This window comes from Alosa alosa, chromosome 11 (genome assembly GCF_017589495.1).
Source record: "Alosa alosa isolate M-15738 ecotype Scorff River chromosome 11, AALO_Geno_1.1, whole genome shotgun sequence".
In the NCBI taxonomy this organism is placed as follows: domain Eukaryota; kingdom Metazoa; phylum Chordata; class Actinopteri; order Clupeiformes; family Clupeidae; genus Alosa; species Alosa alosa.
Genome location: NC_063199.1, coordinates 14,040,254 through 14,055,830, shown reverse-complemented (window position 1 = coordinate 14,055,830; position 15,577 = coordinate 14,040,254). Strand labels below are relative to the sequence as shown.

Here is a 15,577-nt window from a genome sequence, read left to right as displayed (position 1 = left end):
GACAGAATGACTTACATCGAGTTGGTGCTGAGGACTGCCTGTTATCTGCCAGTTAATTTTGGGTGTTAGACTGTCATGTTGAAATCATACCTGAACAGACATTTTAAACGTCGTAGCTATCTAAAGTCCATTTTTGTCTCGTTTTACGACGATAACATCATATTGCTAACACAGGTGTTACCACGAGTTACCATTGTTGCAAACTATATGCATAGCAAGTTTTACGTTTGTCTTTTAAAAATGTGATGTTTAAAATGTAACTCTTCTCTCCACTTAATTATGAAATGTGCGTTTGATCGCAGTAATTCTGTTGCCAACCAATGAGTACATGTCTTCACTCAAACAAATGTAAGGTTAACATGGTACCTGTGCTTGGAGTCGTTGTGGGCTGACTGAGGTGCCATTATTCATCTGGTCCATCTCTTTCTCCACTTGACATGCAGAAGCTGCTCACGAGCGACGTCCAGCGGGCGTGCCAGTGCACCACGCTGTGGAAGGAAATGTGGCTCTCCCGTCCCTGAAGGTGTCAGATGTGACTAATTCAGTCCACATTCACAACATCATTGTTTCATAATTTATTGTAAGTGAAAATGCTTATAGTAACTTTTCCCCTCTGGATTCTGTAATAATGGTATGAGATGACTTTGTCTTGAAGTTGCCACTGGCAATTGAATTGAAAATTCATTCATGAATTTATGAATACACAGGTACCATGCAACAAACACATGCTTAGTGTCCTTTTTGTCTCTCATCACTATATTCTGAAATTTCTTCCAACCTTTTTAGGTTTCATGATAGATCTGCCCTATAGCCAGTAGTTACACACCTTGTGGATTCTTATAATTTCAGACAACTTGTTTTCACCATAACCTTCCAACACTTTTATCACACCCTACACACACACACACACACACACACTTGGACAGAGAGAGAGAGAGAGAGAGTCAAGAAACATCAGAAAAGAAGAAGTAAAAAAAGAAGTAAAAAAACTGCAAGCGGCTGTGTTGATGAAAGTTATTAAAGTTTTGACGTCACTGCAACGCAGTGATGATGTCTGATGTCACAATGACACAGCAGGGGGCATGGAGAGCAAAGGAGAGAGAGAAAGATGGAGATGAGGTGAAATGGAGGGAGAGAGAGAGAGAGAGTTAGGGAGGGGAGGGATGAGGAGTGGTGTAGCCCCCAGAGATTCTGTAGGCTCTTATATACTGGGTGGAATGGAACCCTGAGCACTGCTCTCCACACCTGCACTGGCAGAGAAGACCAGGGACGCCACTGGATAGGACTCACAAGGACAACAAACACCCTCAGCAGCTCTCTCCTCTCTCTTTTTGCCTCTCTCTATCTCAACCTGTCTCTCCCTCACCGGCTTTTGTTGACCTCTAAACCTATGGCCTTGGGCCCAGCCTAGTTGTTTGAGAATTGTTGGATGGTCACCAAGATGCGGATGCAGATAGTCTTTGCTGTTCTCCTGGTGTTCGTGAGTGATGCCTTGGGTTCAGGTAAGCACAGCCATCATTAAGATGGATTTAATGAAGATGTGAGATGAGAGCAGCAGAACTCATGTCAGCTCCCTGTGCAAGTTCAACTTGGAACTCTATCATTAGCCCAGCTTATAAGGAAACAATATAACAGCATATTGGAATGTAGATGTAAGCTAGCCTGTATTTTCATCTTTCAAAAGTGTAATCACATTTTCTGTCTACCAAAATGAAAAATGATTGTGACTAATTGAAATAAGTACAAGATTTTTGAAGCCAAAAATATGTCTCATAGGTTAGCTTAGAGGGTAAAATTTCACAGATATAACTTCCACTGTAATTATTAAATAGACCGTGCGATTAACAACAAACCTTTTACAGCACCTGATCAGAAACTACGTGTTGTGAACTGACAGTGTTGCAGACAGCAAACAATCAGTGTAGTTTTAAAGCGTCACGCGCGCTTGTGGATTACGCCACAACTTTGCGCTTTGCGAATCAAATAAAACTTTACAGAATGTGTATTTGTGTATTGTTTTAAAATCGCTGTGGTGACATTTTACATTAATCGTTCTCCAGATATCACTTGACATACACTGACATGACACTAACACGGAAAACTGCTTCATGCAACTTGGCACAACAAATCTTTGATTATTGTATTTGTGGAAACGCTCTCGTTCTCTTGTTTTCCGTGTTTGGGCATCTTTGAAAATGAGGTCTTCTGTATTTTAACAGATGTTGACCAGGAGAAGCGAACGATAGAAGAGGAGTTATTGAACAATCTCATTACTTCAAAGGTACTGTGATCTATTTTTGCACCACTATGCTGCCGTGTAGGGTGCAGAGAACAAAGGCGGCAATGGCAGTCCGAGCGCTGCGTTGAGTGCTTTCTTGAACACCGAATATAGATTTGCTCTTTGGATACATTGTATGATCCCTTGCTCACTGCAGATGTTGTATAAAACACTAGGAATGTTTCTTTGAATGTCATTAATAGAGAATAGGTGGCTGTCAACTGCCAAGATATTTTCTTATCCAGGTTTAATTGGATCACTAAATTTCAAACATGATTTATTGTATAAATGTTAAACATAATTAACGTGAATAATGAAACATCCTATTAAAGCACACCTGATTTCATCCTCCGGCAGTGACAGAATAAAGGGAATCAGAGAGTGGAGTTAACTTCAAATTACTTAAGATTTTATTACCAGAGCAAATGTGTTTAAGATGACAGTCTATGTTCTGCCTTTTTACTTCCACACTTACATTATGATAAATGACAAGAGTTCAAGGCAAGTCACAGACCCACCAGCAAGACCAGTAAGAAGAGATTTATAATTCTGACCACTCACATACCTCATATCTTAATAATTCTGCAGGAACATAATACTTTGATATTACACAGACATGCACTAGCCAAAGAATAAACTGGCAAACTGATAGCTATATTAAGAACAATGCCCTCAAAACAATGCTTTGGGCTGAAGGACAGTAATTGCCTTGGACATTTTAACAAATTCTGAGCTAATGAGTTGTGGGACTGTGGGAAGTGGCACTTGCTGTGTATGTTTGAAAGCACTCTCTCGTTCATTTGCAATTCATTATTTATCCACTATTTACTCTGGCTGCTGGAACGTCAGCTGGCAGCTCCGATGAAACAAATGGCTCTTGACACTGGCACCAGCCATGGGCAGCTTTTTGGCGAGAGCTGGTGAAAACCGAGCGCTGGGCCGCCTCAATGCGCAGGCTCATCCCCACTCTCCCCCGGCGCCGTGGACAAAGACCAAAGTCATCATGAGCTCCATTACGCCAGATAACAGCAGCAGGAGTGGTGGGAATAAGAACTTCACCCATGTCCCTTCCCAACCCTCACCAGAGAACAGACCCCAAGCAGCGCCGTGCTCTACCGCAGAGCCGAGGCTGATTAATCAGGGCTGGGGACAGACACTTGTAATGGTGCGATGTAAAATGTTACGCTCTTTGCTCCTTTACGCGCCATTAAATTGGCTGGAGGGAAATGTTAGGAGCTGTGCAGTAATTAGGCATGGGGGGCGGGGGGGCACAGTCCTTTTAAATGCCAGAGGTGCAACCGAGCAGCCCAGCTCCTGTCACCGATTGTCTCCAGGGAGCCTTTTGATTGGCTCCGCAGGACGATTTACACCGTGGCATTTCCCTGTCGATGGTTCCTTCTGTCTGTTCACTCTCCGACTGAGTATTTCCTCGTCAAAGATCAAGCCATTTGTCACTCTCAGAAACTCACAGCCAGTTGATTGAGGGCTGAGGGAAAGCTGGTGTCTCTTGAGATCTTGAAAAAAGCCCATATGTTCCTTTGGAGGAAAAGAGAGGTGGAGATTCTGAAAGAGTAGTTTCCGTGCTCTGTGTTCAGCTATTAAGGGGGAGGAGAGGACATCATAATGTCCAGAGTTCATGTTCAGAAGACTCTCCCAGAATAATGTGCTAATTCAGATCCCTCCACAACAGGCTAGTCTGTCAGGAGGAAATAAAACTTAATGAAACTGAGGGATAAAAACATTGATATCAAAGTTGGAGATGAATGGAGATGTTGACCACCATTACATTTAGATCATGTTAACTAGGACATCCTAAATACTTAAATATCACATATGGTAGTTTATCACATCAGTAAGGCTGGTAGTCTGCTGTTTTCTCTGGTCTGTGAGGTCTGACTGAGCTCTCTCCCTATCTTCTCTGCAGTTGAAGCAAAGCAAACACAGCGCCACCTTGTGGCGGCTGACGCTACTGAAAGTTTGTGCCGTGCTGGACAGTCTGGATGAGACGTGGCAGCCGGAGAGTGAGATCCCAGCCGAGGAGGAGGACGAGGACTACAGGTTCCGCCTACCACCTGTCAGCCAATCAGTGGATGAGCTTTACAACCTCCGCAACCTCTGTAGAGTACTGCAGCCCAGAGAGGTGAGAGGTTACACACAAATATGCATGTGCACACACATGCGTCCCCGTACACACACACACAGTCCCTTTTGCACAGGATGCTTGGTATAACTATATACAGTATCCACTGCACATGCAAGAGACCAAGCAGATGCCTATATGATCAAAAGAGAGCAGTTACAGTACAGTGTGTATAAAACAATTGTATATATAACTGTGTGTAACTATTTTCTTGCTTATAAAACACACACACACACACACACACACACACACACACACACACACACACACACACACACATACACATACACATAGATTTAAGTGGTGCCAGCCCTAACATAACACTTCTCTAAGACCTGCCTCTATGCACGGCAGACTAGATGTTATGCTTGCACACCATTTTCTGGCTTATTTATCATTTATCATTTTGATGCATGGGCCTCTGGAACACAGCCGTCAGGGACACTGACACATGGCTAATTGGAGCTCGGGGCTGGGCACGGAGCAGAGCCAGATATCTGCTGTGAAACTCACAGTTAATCATACTCACCTGCCCCCCCACACACACACACACACATAATACATACTGAGTATATCCATAGCAGTGGGCCTCTGAGGATAAGCAATGTTTACAGACGGCCATGTTTCTGTCCCAGGTCCAAGATGTGGAGGACTACCTGGACCTGGACCAAAGCAGCGACAACCCGCTGAAGAGGAAATCCCCTTACATCCTGAAGAGACAAGTGCACACCAGCAAGCAGGCACGGAGGCCTTACATCCTCAAGCGAAGCAGCCTACTTTACTGACACCAACACACACACACACGCTCTCTCACACACACACACACACACACACACTTTCATGCAAAAGAAGAGACATTTTACATTTTGTGAATATGTGCCTGTGCTTAATGTGCTAACATCGGCAACAGCTTTTTCGTTTCCTCATCCGGTTTGGTCTGTGTGTTTCATCCCTTAAGGCCTTTTAATGTGTTCTAAGATGAAAATGTCATTCATCTCATTCTCATATCAGGCAATGTACATAAACAATAAAATCTATAAGGCAAGAATAATATGTATGTATCAATATGAATATATTTGTCCATTGTATGTATATTTATTTTTCTGGTAATGTAATTAAAGACACATTTCAAATATTGTAGACCTTCCAAATTTGTTATTGAAATGACACTGATTCATTCACAAAGATTGCTGTGGAATATTAACATTCAAAAATATTCCTCAAATACATGATCCTTGATGACTTTGGCCTATTCAGTGAACAAAGAGGATGAAGTGTGTAAGTGTAACTATGGCAAAACTGAATGGATGTCTGACTGAAGTAAGACTGAAACAAGCTGCCAGACAAGAGAGGTAAGCCAACTAGCAACTTACATTTCCATCAGGTGAGTTTGCAGTTAGCATCAGCTATGAGAGGTACAAGAGAGATCCATGCCACTTCATCAGAGGACAAAAGTGAAAAGTGTCTCCAAATAAAACAGAATGAGACAAAATATGTTCACCTCGGGTTATGGTGGGTTATGGTGGTCATGTGTTGGGTTATGGTTGGTTATGGTGGGTTGTGGTGGGTTATGGTGGATTATGGTGGGTTTCGGTGGGTTATGGTGGATTGTGGTAGTCATGTGTTGCATGTAGTTTCACAGGGAGCCACTAGAGTGGGCCACAGGAACAGCACAATTCTCTCAGTGACGATGCAGTACTCAGTAGGATGCAGTGCCTTTCTGTGGACACACAATCATATGCGCTTCACAAATCTACACATAAGTGCATGACTACATTTGAACGACTGGACATGACTGCTGTTGATATTTTGTTTTTTTTGATAGTCTTTATTGTCATTGCCACTTTTTACAAAGGTACAACAAGATTGAAAGTGTTGTCAACTCATGAGGTATGCATAAGAACAATAAATAGTTTTAAAAAAATACACATATATAAGAATATAAAAATAATATAAACATATATTGCACTGGTTAGGAACAGGAATGGTTCTGTACAGATTTCACTGGTAAAAAAAACATAATCCACAATAGAATTTGCACAATGGGTTAGGGGCCAAGAACAGACTATTTCAAATTTGAAGAATTGAGGGCCATGATTGCCTTCGGATAGAAATTATTTTTTAAACGGTTTGTCCTGGTTTTCATTGTTCTGTATCTCCTGCCTGATGGCAAGAGCTGAAAGTGACAATGACCTGGGTGTGAAGGGTCCTTTGAAATGTCCATTTCCTTCTTGCGGCATCTGGAGGTGTAGGTCTTTTCCAGCGTGGGGAGGGGGCAGCCTATGGTCTTCTCTGCTGCCTGACGACCCTGTGAAGCGCCTTCCTTTCTGAGGATGTGCAGCTACCGTACCAAACACACAGTCCGTACGTGAGCACATTCTCCATGGAGCAGTGATAGAAGGCGAGGAGCAGATTCTGGGGTAGACCGCTCTTCCTGAGAATTCTCAGAAAGTACAGTTTTGGTGGGCAGTTGAGTCTTCGCCTCCCAACAGCGTGTTTATATATGAACAAAATAATCCCCTTCAGAGGAAATCAAACAGTTTGCATGACTAAAGAGTGTGCACACATATATGCTGTCTCATTTACTATCTCACAGAAGTTCGATAAATATAATTAGCTGGATACATCACATGTCTATGATGTGAACTTTAGTATTAAACATTCTGTAATTACGTTATTACGGTAATAGGGATAAATCCTGCAGGTGAAATTATCTTTGATCTTTGTTATGATGCAGTTACCTTATCACGCCTTACACTGGATACATCTCATCAGGCCCAGAGACCTCACCACCAGAGTGCAGCATTGGCTCACAACTCACCAGATAGGACCCAACCAAGAGGTGAGGAGCTGCTTTTGTGTGTGTGTGTGTGTGTGTGTGTGTGTGTGTATGAGAGAAGGCTTAGTTTGAATGTGTGATGCTGTGTAAAAGCTTAAAACATGTTTTTATTATAAAGAGATTAGACATAATTACTGAATTTGTTAATAGAAGCTTGAATAAATCTTAATGATAAAATGTTTGGGGGCCTGAGTCAAATGGCTGTTTCCATTCAATGGGTAAACAGTAGTAATTAGCAAAGAGTTTAATAAGTGTTCCCAAATCCCACATTATTCATTCATCGTTTTAATTGTTTATTGTTTTATTTTTTTATACATAGTTTTCCAATATTCAGCACTTACAAATACCCACAAACCGAAATCCTGCCTAGCCTTTCTAATATACATGGATTCCAAATCCCAGTGTGTCTTTCACATCGGACTTATAAATAACACACATCCATTGAAATGGGGACAGCATTACCCAAACAGCACTTGAATGTTGGCTGTCAAAACATAAACAACAAATTCAGATGTCATGAATGAAAGGAAAGTGGAAAGGATTCATGACGTGAAAGCTTAATGGATTTGTACAACCCCAAATCAGAAATAGTTGTGTTGTAGACATTGTGTAAAATACAGATAAAAACAGAATGTGATAATATACAAATTTCATAAACCCATATTTAGGTGCAACATCAAATGTTGAAAATTAAAATTTTTACTATTTTAGGGCATTTTAGCATCTGGATTCTTCCTCTATGGGGACATACTCTTTAAATAAGTCATTGCCTGGATGGTAGTATATGTTGCTCTAAACCCACATCATTCAGAATTAAATAATTGTGCCTGGCCAGATGTGCAATATGCCTATGCTGTAGGCACTAATGCACCTCTACACCATCATAGATGCTGGGTTTTGAACTGAGCACTATTGGATACGTTGGATAGGCCATACTTTTCACAAAGAATAGCAAATGTTGATTGATCTCAACACAGGACCTTTTTCCACTTTACGTCTATTCAGTCTATTCAGCTCAGGCCCAGATAAGACGGTGGAACTTCTGTATCACCTCTAAATACAATTTATTATTTTGCATTAAACACTAGCATGAATTGAGTATCAAGCTGTGCTCATTGACAATGGTTATCAGAGGTTTACCTGAGCCCATACAATGATTTTCATTACAGACACAGGTTTGGTTTTTAATGCTGTGCCATCTGAGTTCCAAAGGACCACGGCCATATTGTGTTTCAGCTCTGTCCCTTGTTTGCAAGGATTTTCTAGATTCTCTGAATATTTTGATGATATAATGTACTGTAGATGATGAACTCCCTGAGAACTGATGTTTACACAGTGTGCTGAATACCCATACATCTTTACTTCTAAGAGACTCTGCCTTTCTGGGATGCTCTTTTTCATACCCAATCATGTTGCCAGTTGCCCTAATTAGTTGTAAAATATTCCTCATTTTGTTTTCTTTATCATCACACAACTTTTCCAGCATTTTGTTGGCCCCATCCCAACTTTTTTTGAAACGTTTTGCTGGTATCAAATTCAAAATGAACATATTTTCCATGAAATAATCATTTGTCATTTTCAACATTTTATATGTTGTATATGTCCTTTTTGCAGCTAAATATGAGTTTACGTGATTTGGCGACTATCACATATGTTTTTATTTGCATTTTATACAACAACCCAACTTTTTCTGATTTGGGGTAGTATATTGGGCCCATAACACATAATACATATATCCATGCTGGAAAACATATCCAATAAAACAGTCTGTGAGAAATAGCTTGCTTGCTGGTTGATGCAAAGCTTCTGTCGCCTTCATCTATAGTTGCGTTGATAGCGAGACGTATAATTAATTTGTCCTCCCTCTCTCAGGCCCTAAGCGGCTTCGATTGGGTTCAAATTGGAATGGTGTTTGAATGCCGTTATGCAGTGACAGAGGAGCCTCACCGCAGGGCACCCGAGTATCTCCGTCCTGCCGCTAAATGAAAACCATCGGCTCCATCTGCATGGGGCAGCGCGTTTCGCTCACGCCAGTCAGATGAGGATAATTGCTTGTGAAGGACTGAGATTACTTCCTTTTGTGTGAAATCTGCTCGTGTGAATTGGCGGATTGGTCTAACAAGCATGACCTTGTTCGGTGGTGGTGGAGTAAACAATTAGGCTTCGCCGGTGCATACGGCGGTGTTTCTGAGGGGGAGTGGGGGGTTGGAGGGGGTTCAGGGAGGCAGGCCGTCAGCGAGGATGAGGTGTAGCAACTGCGCGCTGTCGCTATCTCTTATCTCCTCCATCTCACTGGCTCCCACACAGACGCCTTCTCCCTGACAGACTGGAATTAGACAGAGGGAGAAATAGAGGGGGAGAGAGAGAGATACAGAAGGAAAGAGAGATACAGAGAGAGAGATAGAGAGAGAGAGAAAAGAGCAAGAGAGAGAGAAATGCCTCCCAGTTGTGATAGACCATTCAAACATACCTGGAGATAGGAACATTTATTTAACAAACATAGCCGCCAGTGGTATGACATTCAGATGGAGCTTTTTTTTTTTACAATTAGGCCTAGAAGGTGTGCGCTAGATAGAGTGAGAATATGACAAATAAATCAGGTGGTGAGATTACATAAATAAATAAACAAATGACACAAACATCCGACAGGGAATAGGCTCTCCCTCTTTCTCACCAGCAAAATTCCTGTGACAGTTGTCACGCCCTTTATGCCTGCCAGACAGCCCATACATTTACACTTCATTATGGCATCAAAACACACACCACCATAGCAGTTACACACCCAAAACAACAGCAGGAACACCCAGCGCCCACCGATGTGTCAGCACCACGCCACAGATGTGGGGAGATGCCATTTCAGCAGAGTTGCAGCTGTGTTGTAGAGTGCTGATATTACCCCAACCCCACAGCCACCCCCACACCCCATCTCCTCTCCCTAGTGCGCCCTGGAGGAGAGAGAGGGGGGAAGTGCTGATATTCTCAGACAGCAAACCACCCTCTGCACACACACACATACACATACAGTATGCACACCCACAGAAATGCATGCACGCACAAGCAGAAACACAGAGACACTGAAATGCACACACATGCATGTACAGAAACATACATACACACACACAAACACACACACACACACAGATTGCCACTTGCAAGCCGGGAGGAGAAGATACTGATAATTGTTGTAAGGGAAGGGAGGCAGGAGATGTCCCAGAGGAATGACTTAAGTGAGCTGATTGTGTCTCTATGCCTTCCGTAATTGAAATGACACACACACACCACACACACACACACAGATACACACACACACACACACACACACACACACACACACACACACACACACACACACACACACATACAAGCCACTCATGTCAACACACACATGTAGAGGCCCTGTGCAGTTATTGCATGTCCTTCAGCCAGAGTGAAGAACTGGAAGATGGCAGACGGCCTTTGTTCTTTCTAGTGATCTGTTCTCTCTCTCTCTCTCCTTCCCCTCTTCCGTCTGCCCTCTTTGCGGTCAGGCGTTTTTCAAAGAAGCACTGAGGGAAATGAGTTATCTTTGCTCTCCAAGCAGGGAAACCCTGGCATTAATCTTTAATTAAGGGCGTTACAATGGAGAGGGATGCCACTGCAATTGGTTGAGAGAGAGAGAGAGAGAGAGAGAGAGAGAGAGAGAGAGAGAGAGGGAGAAAAAAGCAAAAGAGAGTGAGAGCGTGAGCTAGAGTAGAGATATGACAACTGGGAGGAAGCTTGTCAGCGAAGCGGATGGGGCAAGAATAGCGCATTAGCCAGAGCTCATCGGGGCCCTAATCACAGAGCCGACACCAGCGATCCAGCCGAAGTGCAGGAGGATATCTGGGCTTTAAGCCGGTGGAGTCCATGCCAAGCCAGCGGCGCATACGCACACTCAAGACAGCATCTCTCCTCACCATTGAAAACCTACTGTATGCAGCACAGTGAACCATTAGGAAAACACATTAAGTGGAGTGGCTTATGCCAGGGAAGCCATTCGATTCGAATCTGTTTTCATCTAGACAGCGCTGTTAAACCGGTAGCATCGTGCCAAGGCATTTTTACAAAGCCAAGGGTTTTACAGGGCCCAAATCCCAAGAAACGCAGATGACAGTGAAAAGATTCTTTCAGGACGAACCGATGATCAGAACCCAACTCTAGAGGAGAGACCCATCTGACTGGGGAGGACAGGAAGAGAATGTACAGACTATCTGAAAAAACACTGCAGTCAGAGATGTCATATAACACACAATATCCAAGGCGGGAGTTTTAAATTCAAAACTGTCAATAGTGTTTGCCCTTACACAAATGTAAACATGGCATCAATTAGCAAAATTGGTAAAATAAATAGATGCCAATAAAGCTAAATATCTCTTTGCCTGTCACTCACCTTTGCATAAGTTTAGCTTGTTGTTTAGTTTGTCACACTTTTTTTCCTGTGTGAATAGTGATTAGTAGTACATCAGGCAGAAACAGTGTCAGATTACTTTTTTTATTTGGGATTTGAATTTTTATGAGCCAGAGAACCCAAGGGTGTTTTTGTAGCTGTTCAGTTATTCAGTGATAAAGAAAACAACCTGTGAATTTGAACTACTGTGCTCACCTTTCAAGGCAGAGTTTCAGACTGTTGGTTGCATGCTTGTGTATATAAAACTACATAATGTATTTTCAACTTACATAATGCTGCATTAATGCACTTCATTTCATTCAAATAAAAAGACGAAAAATTAAAAAAAAAAAATACAGAGGGCATGACACATGATAAATGTATGACTACATACAGTATACACTACACTGTACTGTCATGGCTACTTGAAGTGTTTGTGAAATAAGGCAGCTCTCTTGTTTGGTAATCACAGAAAATGTTCCACATGCTCAGACGCAGGCATCAAGTAATTAGCTGACAGCTTGTTGAATGCCCACATTTCCAAGTCGATCTGGCACAAAAATATGTTCCGTTGTTCCTCCAGAAGGCAGAAAACATGAAGACAAGGTCCCAGTGTGTGCCTACGGATTTAGCTGTTTAGACAAAAACAGAAAAGGCCAAAAACAACACACAACGACAATGACTTACCATTTGTTTAAATGTGGTTTGACACAGCGTGATGTTTTCACACTTGCGGCATTTGATGTTTCTCCCTCCTTCTCTGCCCCCGCTGTTCAGCCCAGTCGTGCTGCGAGCGGACAGACAGAGTCTGTCAGAAAACAGGCATGTATGAGTGTGTGTGTGTGTGTGTGTGTGTGTGTGTGTGTGTGTGCTCCACTGAGGCACATGCCATCAGAATGTAGTTAATGCTCATGAAATGTTAATTGTGTGGAGCCCGAGAGGCAGAGAGAGTGCGGAAGCCCTGCGATGCGTTCCGGAGGGAAAGGGGGTTAGAAAGCGAGAGACAGAGAAAAGGAGAGCGACAGAGGGAGGCTAAATGGGACTAATTAAGATGGAGGCAGCTCCAGCTCCTCTGCCTCTGGCGGAGCCACTGACAGCTACACCCAGGATGCAGATGTAGATCCATAGCTCAGCCATCCTCCGTGATGAAGGGAGATTAGGACACCATCACCAGAGAGCCACTGGTCACAGGAAGAACCTGCCAGTGGTACACAGACTCACACACACACACACACACAACCACACACACACACACACACACACACACACACAACCACACACACATACCCCTGCTGGTGGCTGTAAAGCAAGGCGTAATTATGTAGTTGGGTGATACTGCAGAGGTGCTGGTTTGGGTGCCATTGTTTTGTTGTTGTTTATGAGCAACGGTGCCGGTGCCCCAGCTCTGTGTGTGTGAGGTGAGGGGGAACTCACAGGCTCTTTGAGGGTTCCTTGCATTCCTCATGTGTCTCCCTGTGGCACCATTACCAGGCGCACCTCTCTTCCCACGCCGCCCACGGCATGGCACCACGAGACACAGATCACAGCCCTGTCACCACTACTTGCCGACCCCTCCGCCCTCCCCCCACACACTAGCACACACACGCACAGGCAGTTCCCGACTGACAGTTAAGACAGTCGCCGGCTTATTACAAGTAATTCATCACAGCCATCCTCCTCCTTCTCCTCGCCTATAGGCTCCCCAAGGGAGACACTTTTACAGCCTTTTGTTTACCCATCAATCTGTTCATTCACTTCTTCTCACTCAACAACCTAAACGCACCCCCACCCCCACCCGACCTGTATCTACAACCACAAAAGCTCCCCTTTTGTATTGTGTTCAAGATTCACAGTGTTTTGTAAAACGTCTTGACTAGCACAAGGATGGGGTCGTGGAAAAATTGCTGTGCGGATTTGCTGGTGACATTTGGTGACACTAATGAATGGGCACCACGGATAACCCGAAGGGGATCGTGCGTCTCTCCTCTCCTCCCCTGAGGTTGACTTTCTGGGTTGAGGCTCCCGGTGACAGCAGCCTCGGCACTGCTGCTTTTTTGTTCTCCAACAGAGCTCCCGAGAGTTCACAGTTCGGGGGCCGTTGCATCAGCTTGACAACGCCCGAGGAGCAGTCGTACACAATGAACGTTCTCATTTCCCCTGTTCTATTCTGTTCTGTTTTATTCTGTTGTGTTCTGTACCGCTCACACTCAGCCAGCTCTCTTCTGAGCCCCGCCTGTCTCCTGCTCTTTAATCTTCTCCATGTCTCTGCCCCGGGCGCACACACAGGGCACACATGGCACAGCAGAGGTCCAGACCAATAACCTCCCAAGCTAACCAATATCCAGTCAGCTCATTTTTTTGTTCAGAATGAATTGCGTGACCCCTCACATGACACATACCTGAAGCTCTCAAGGAGAAAGATGGTCATTAGGACACGGCTACCTGTGGTCTGACAGCGGTGTGAAGTTCAGCGGTTAATGGGAGAGTAACAGCATTATGACAGCAGTGTTATTAGCCTATAATATGCCCTGGTGATGGTTGATGGTTGACCTTCTGAGCACTGATCAGTATAAAATGAGGCAGGCGTGGTGGTGTTTTTCAAAATCAACCCTGAACAGAAAGCAAATATATTGCTTTTATTGGCTCATAGCAAGTGCTATTTAAAGGTAGTCTGGATGCCATTTGAGGTCAGGAAGTTCGGTCTGGACTTGTTCCGTTGTGGAGCAACTATGCCCGAACCAGAGCTGTTTGAACCAATCAAATTGGGCCTGTACGATGATAGACAGATGAGCAACAGTGTCTCGTCTATCACGTCATCTGAGCACACTTCGGTTGATTTTGTTTGCAACAAATATGCTGTGGCTAGAAGCTAGACACATGGCTTCTAAGACCCCATATGGAAAATTATTTCCATGTGATTTGGCCTTTCATTTACACGAAAACAGAGGTTTTATCACTGAAAACGATTATTTCTGAAAACTTTGGTCAAAGTGGATATGTGGGAAAACTCCAGTTTCACTTTCATCAAGGGAAAAAAGCGTGTTTGCATGTGACATATTGTTCCCCCCTTTGATTGAAATCTCTGACAGGCCACCTGTTTACTCGAGGGGTTTGCGACACGCGTCCCCAGCTGAATAGCATGTGGTAGCATCAAAATATGAGCGTCGATTCGTCAATCATAACATGTGCTGCTAAATATTTTTAATTTTACACCTTCAGTGTTTTCCATACGTTGACTAATCTGTGGCTGGGCAGCACGAAATCAAAACCGGCCACCACACATTGATTTTCTATGTTGTAGTCCTACTATTTAAATTAAAGATAAGATCATTTTATTGAGCTGCACTTTTTACTCAGTCTTTCCTCGCCCCTGCCCGCTCTCTCGTAACGAGCCCGCTGCTCCTCCTCTGCATGTGCATTTAACAAATTATTCACGATTGTTGAAGGATTGTTGTTGCCACATAAAAGCACTGAATAGAGCCAGAGAATGTCTATAGAACACAGTGGGCTAAATTGCTATTAAATCCGCTTAGCATCGTGACCATGCTGCGCAAATTTGTTCAAAACTGCAGCATTAAAGTTAAGGTAAACTCTGCTAAGGTCTTATCACAACATAGTACATTGAGGAGACTAAACTAAGTTAAGTTACAGTATGCAATCAAGCAGTATTTCAAAGCTAACGTTAGAATACTGTTTGGATGTCAAGTTTAGCATGCTTACTTGCAGCTGCTTGTATTCGTTACTCAGGCTCATTTTATTGACTCTGAATGTTTGCAAAATCCCGATTGGAAAAGTGTTTTCCAAGACTCAAAAGTGCTTGTCCAAAAGAGAAGTACGAACCGTTATTTGAACTAACTACGTTATGAATTGCATCCACACATCAGCAGCCTTTTAAAGCAACACCAAAGAACTTTC

The 15,577-nt window shown here is 43.3% G+C and overlaps 1 protein-coding gene across 1 annotated transcript; it reads left to right on the top strand.

Moving 5' to 3' along the window:
• Positions 1–1,213: 1,213 nt before the first annotated feature.
• On the top strand, positions 1,214–5,533 carry nts (neurotensin). Its single transcript, XM_048257705.1, has 4 exons — positions 1,214–1,502; positions 2,220–2,281; positions 4,203–4,418; positions 5,054–5,533. Exons 1-4 carry the CDS (start codon positions 1,430–1,432, stop codon positions 5,201–5,203), a joined length of 501 nt encoding a protein of 166 aa, XP_048113662.1. The 5' UTR covers positions 1,214–1,429; the 3' UTR covers positions 5,204–5,533.
• Positions 5,534–15,577: the final 10,044 nt, after the last annotated feature.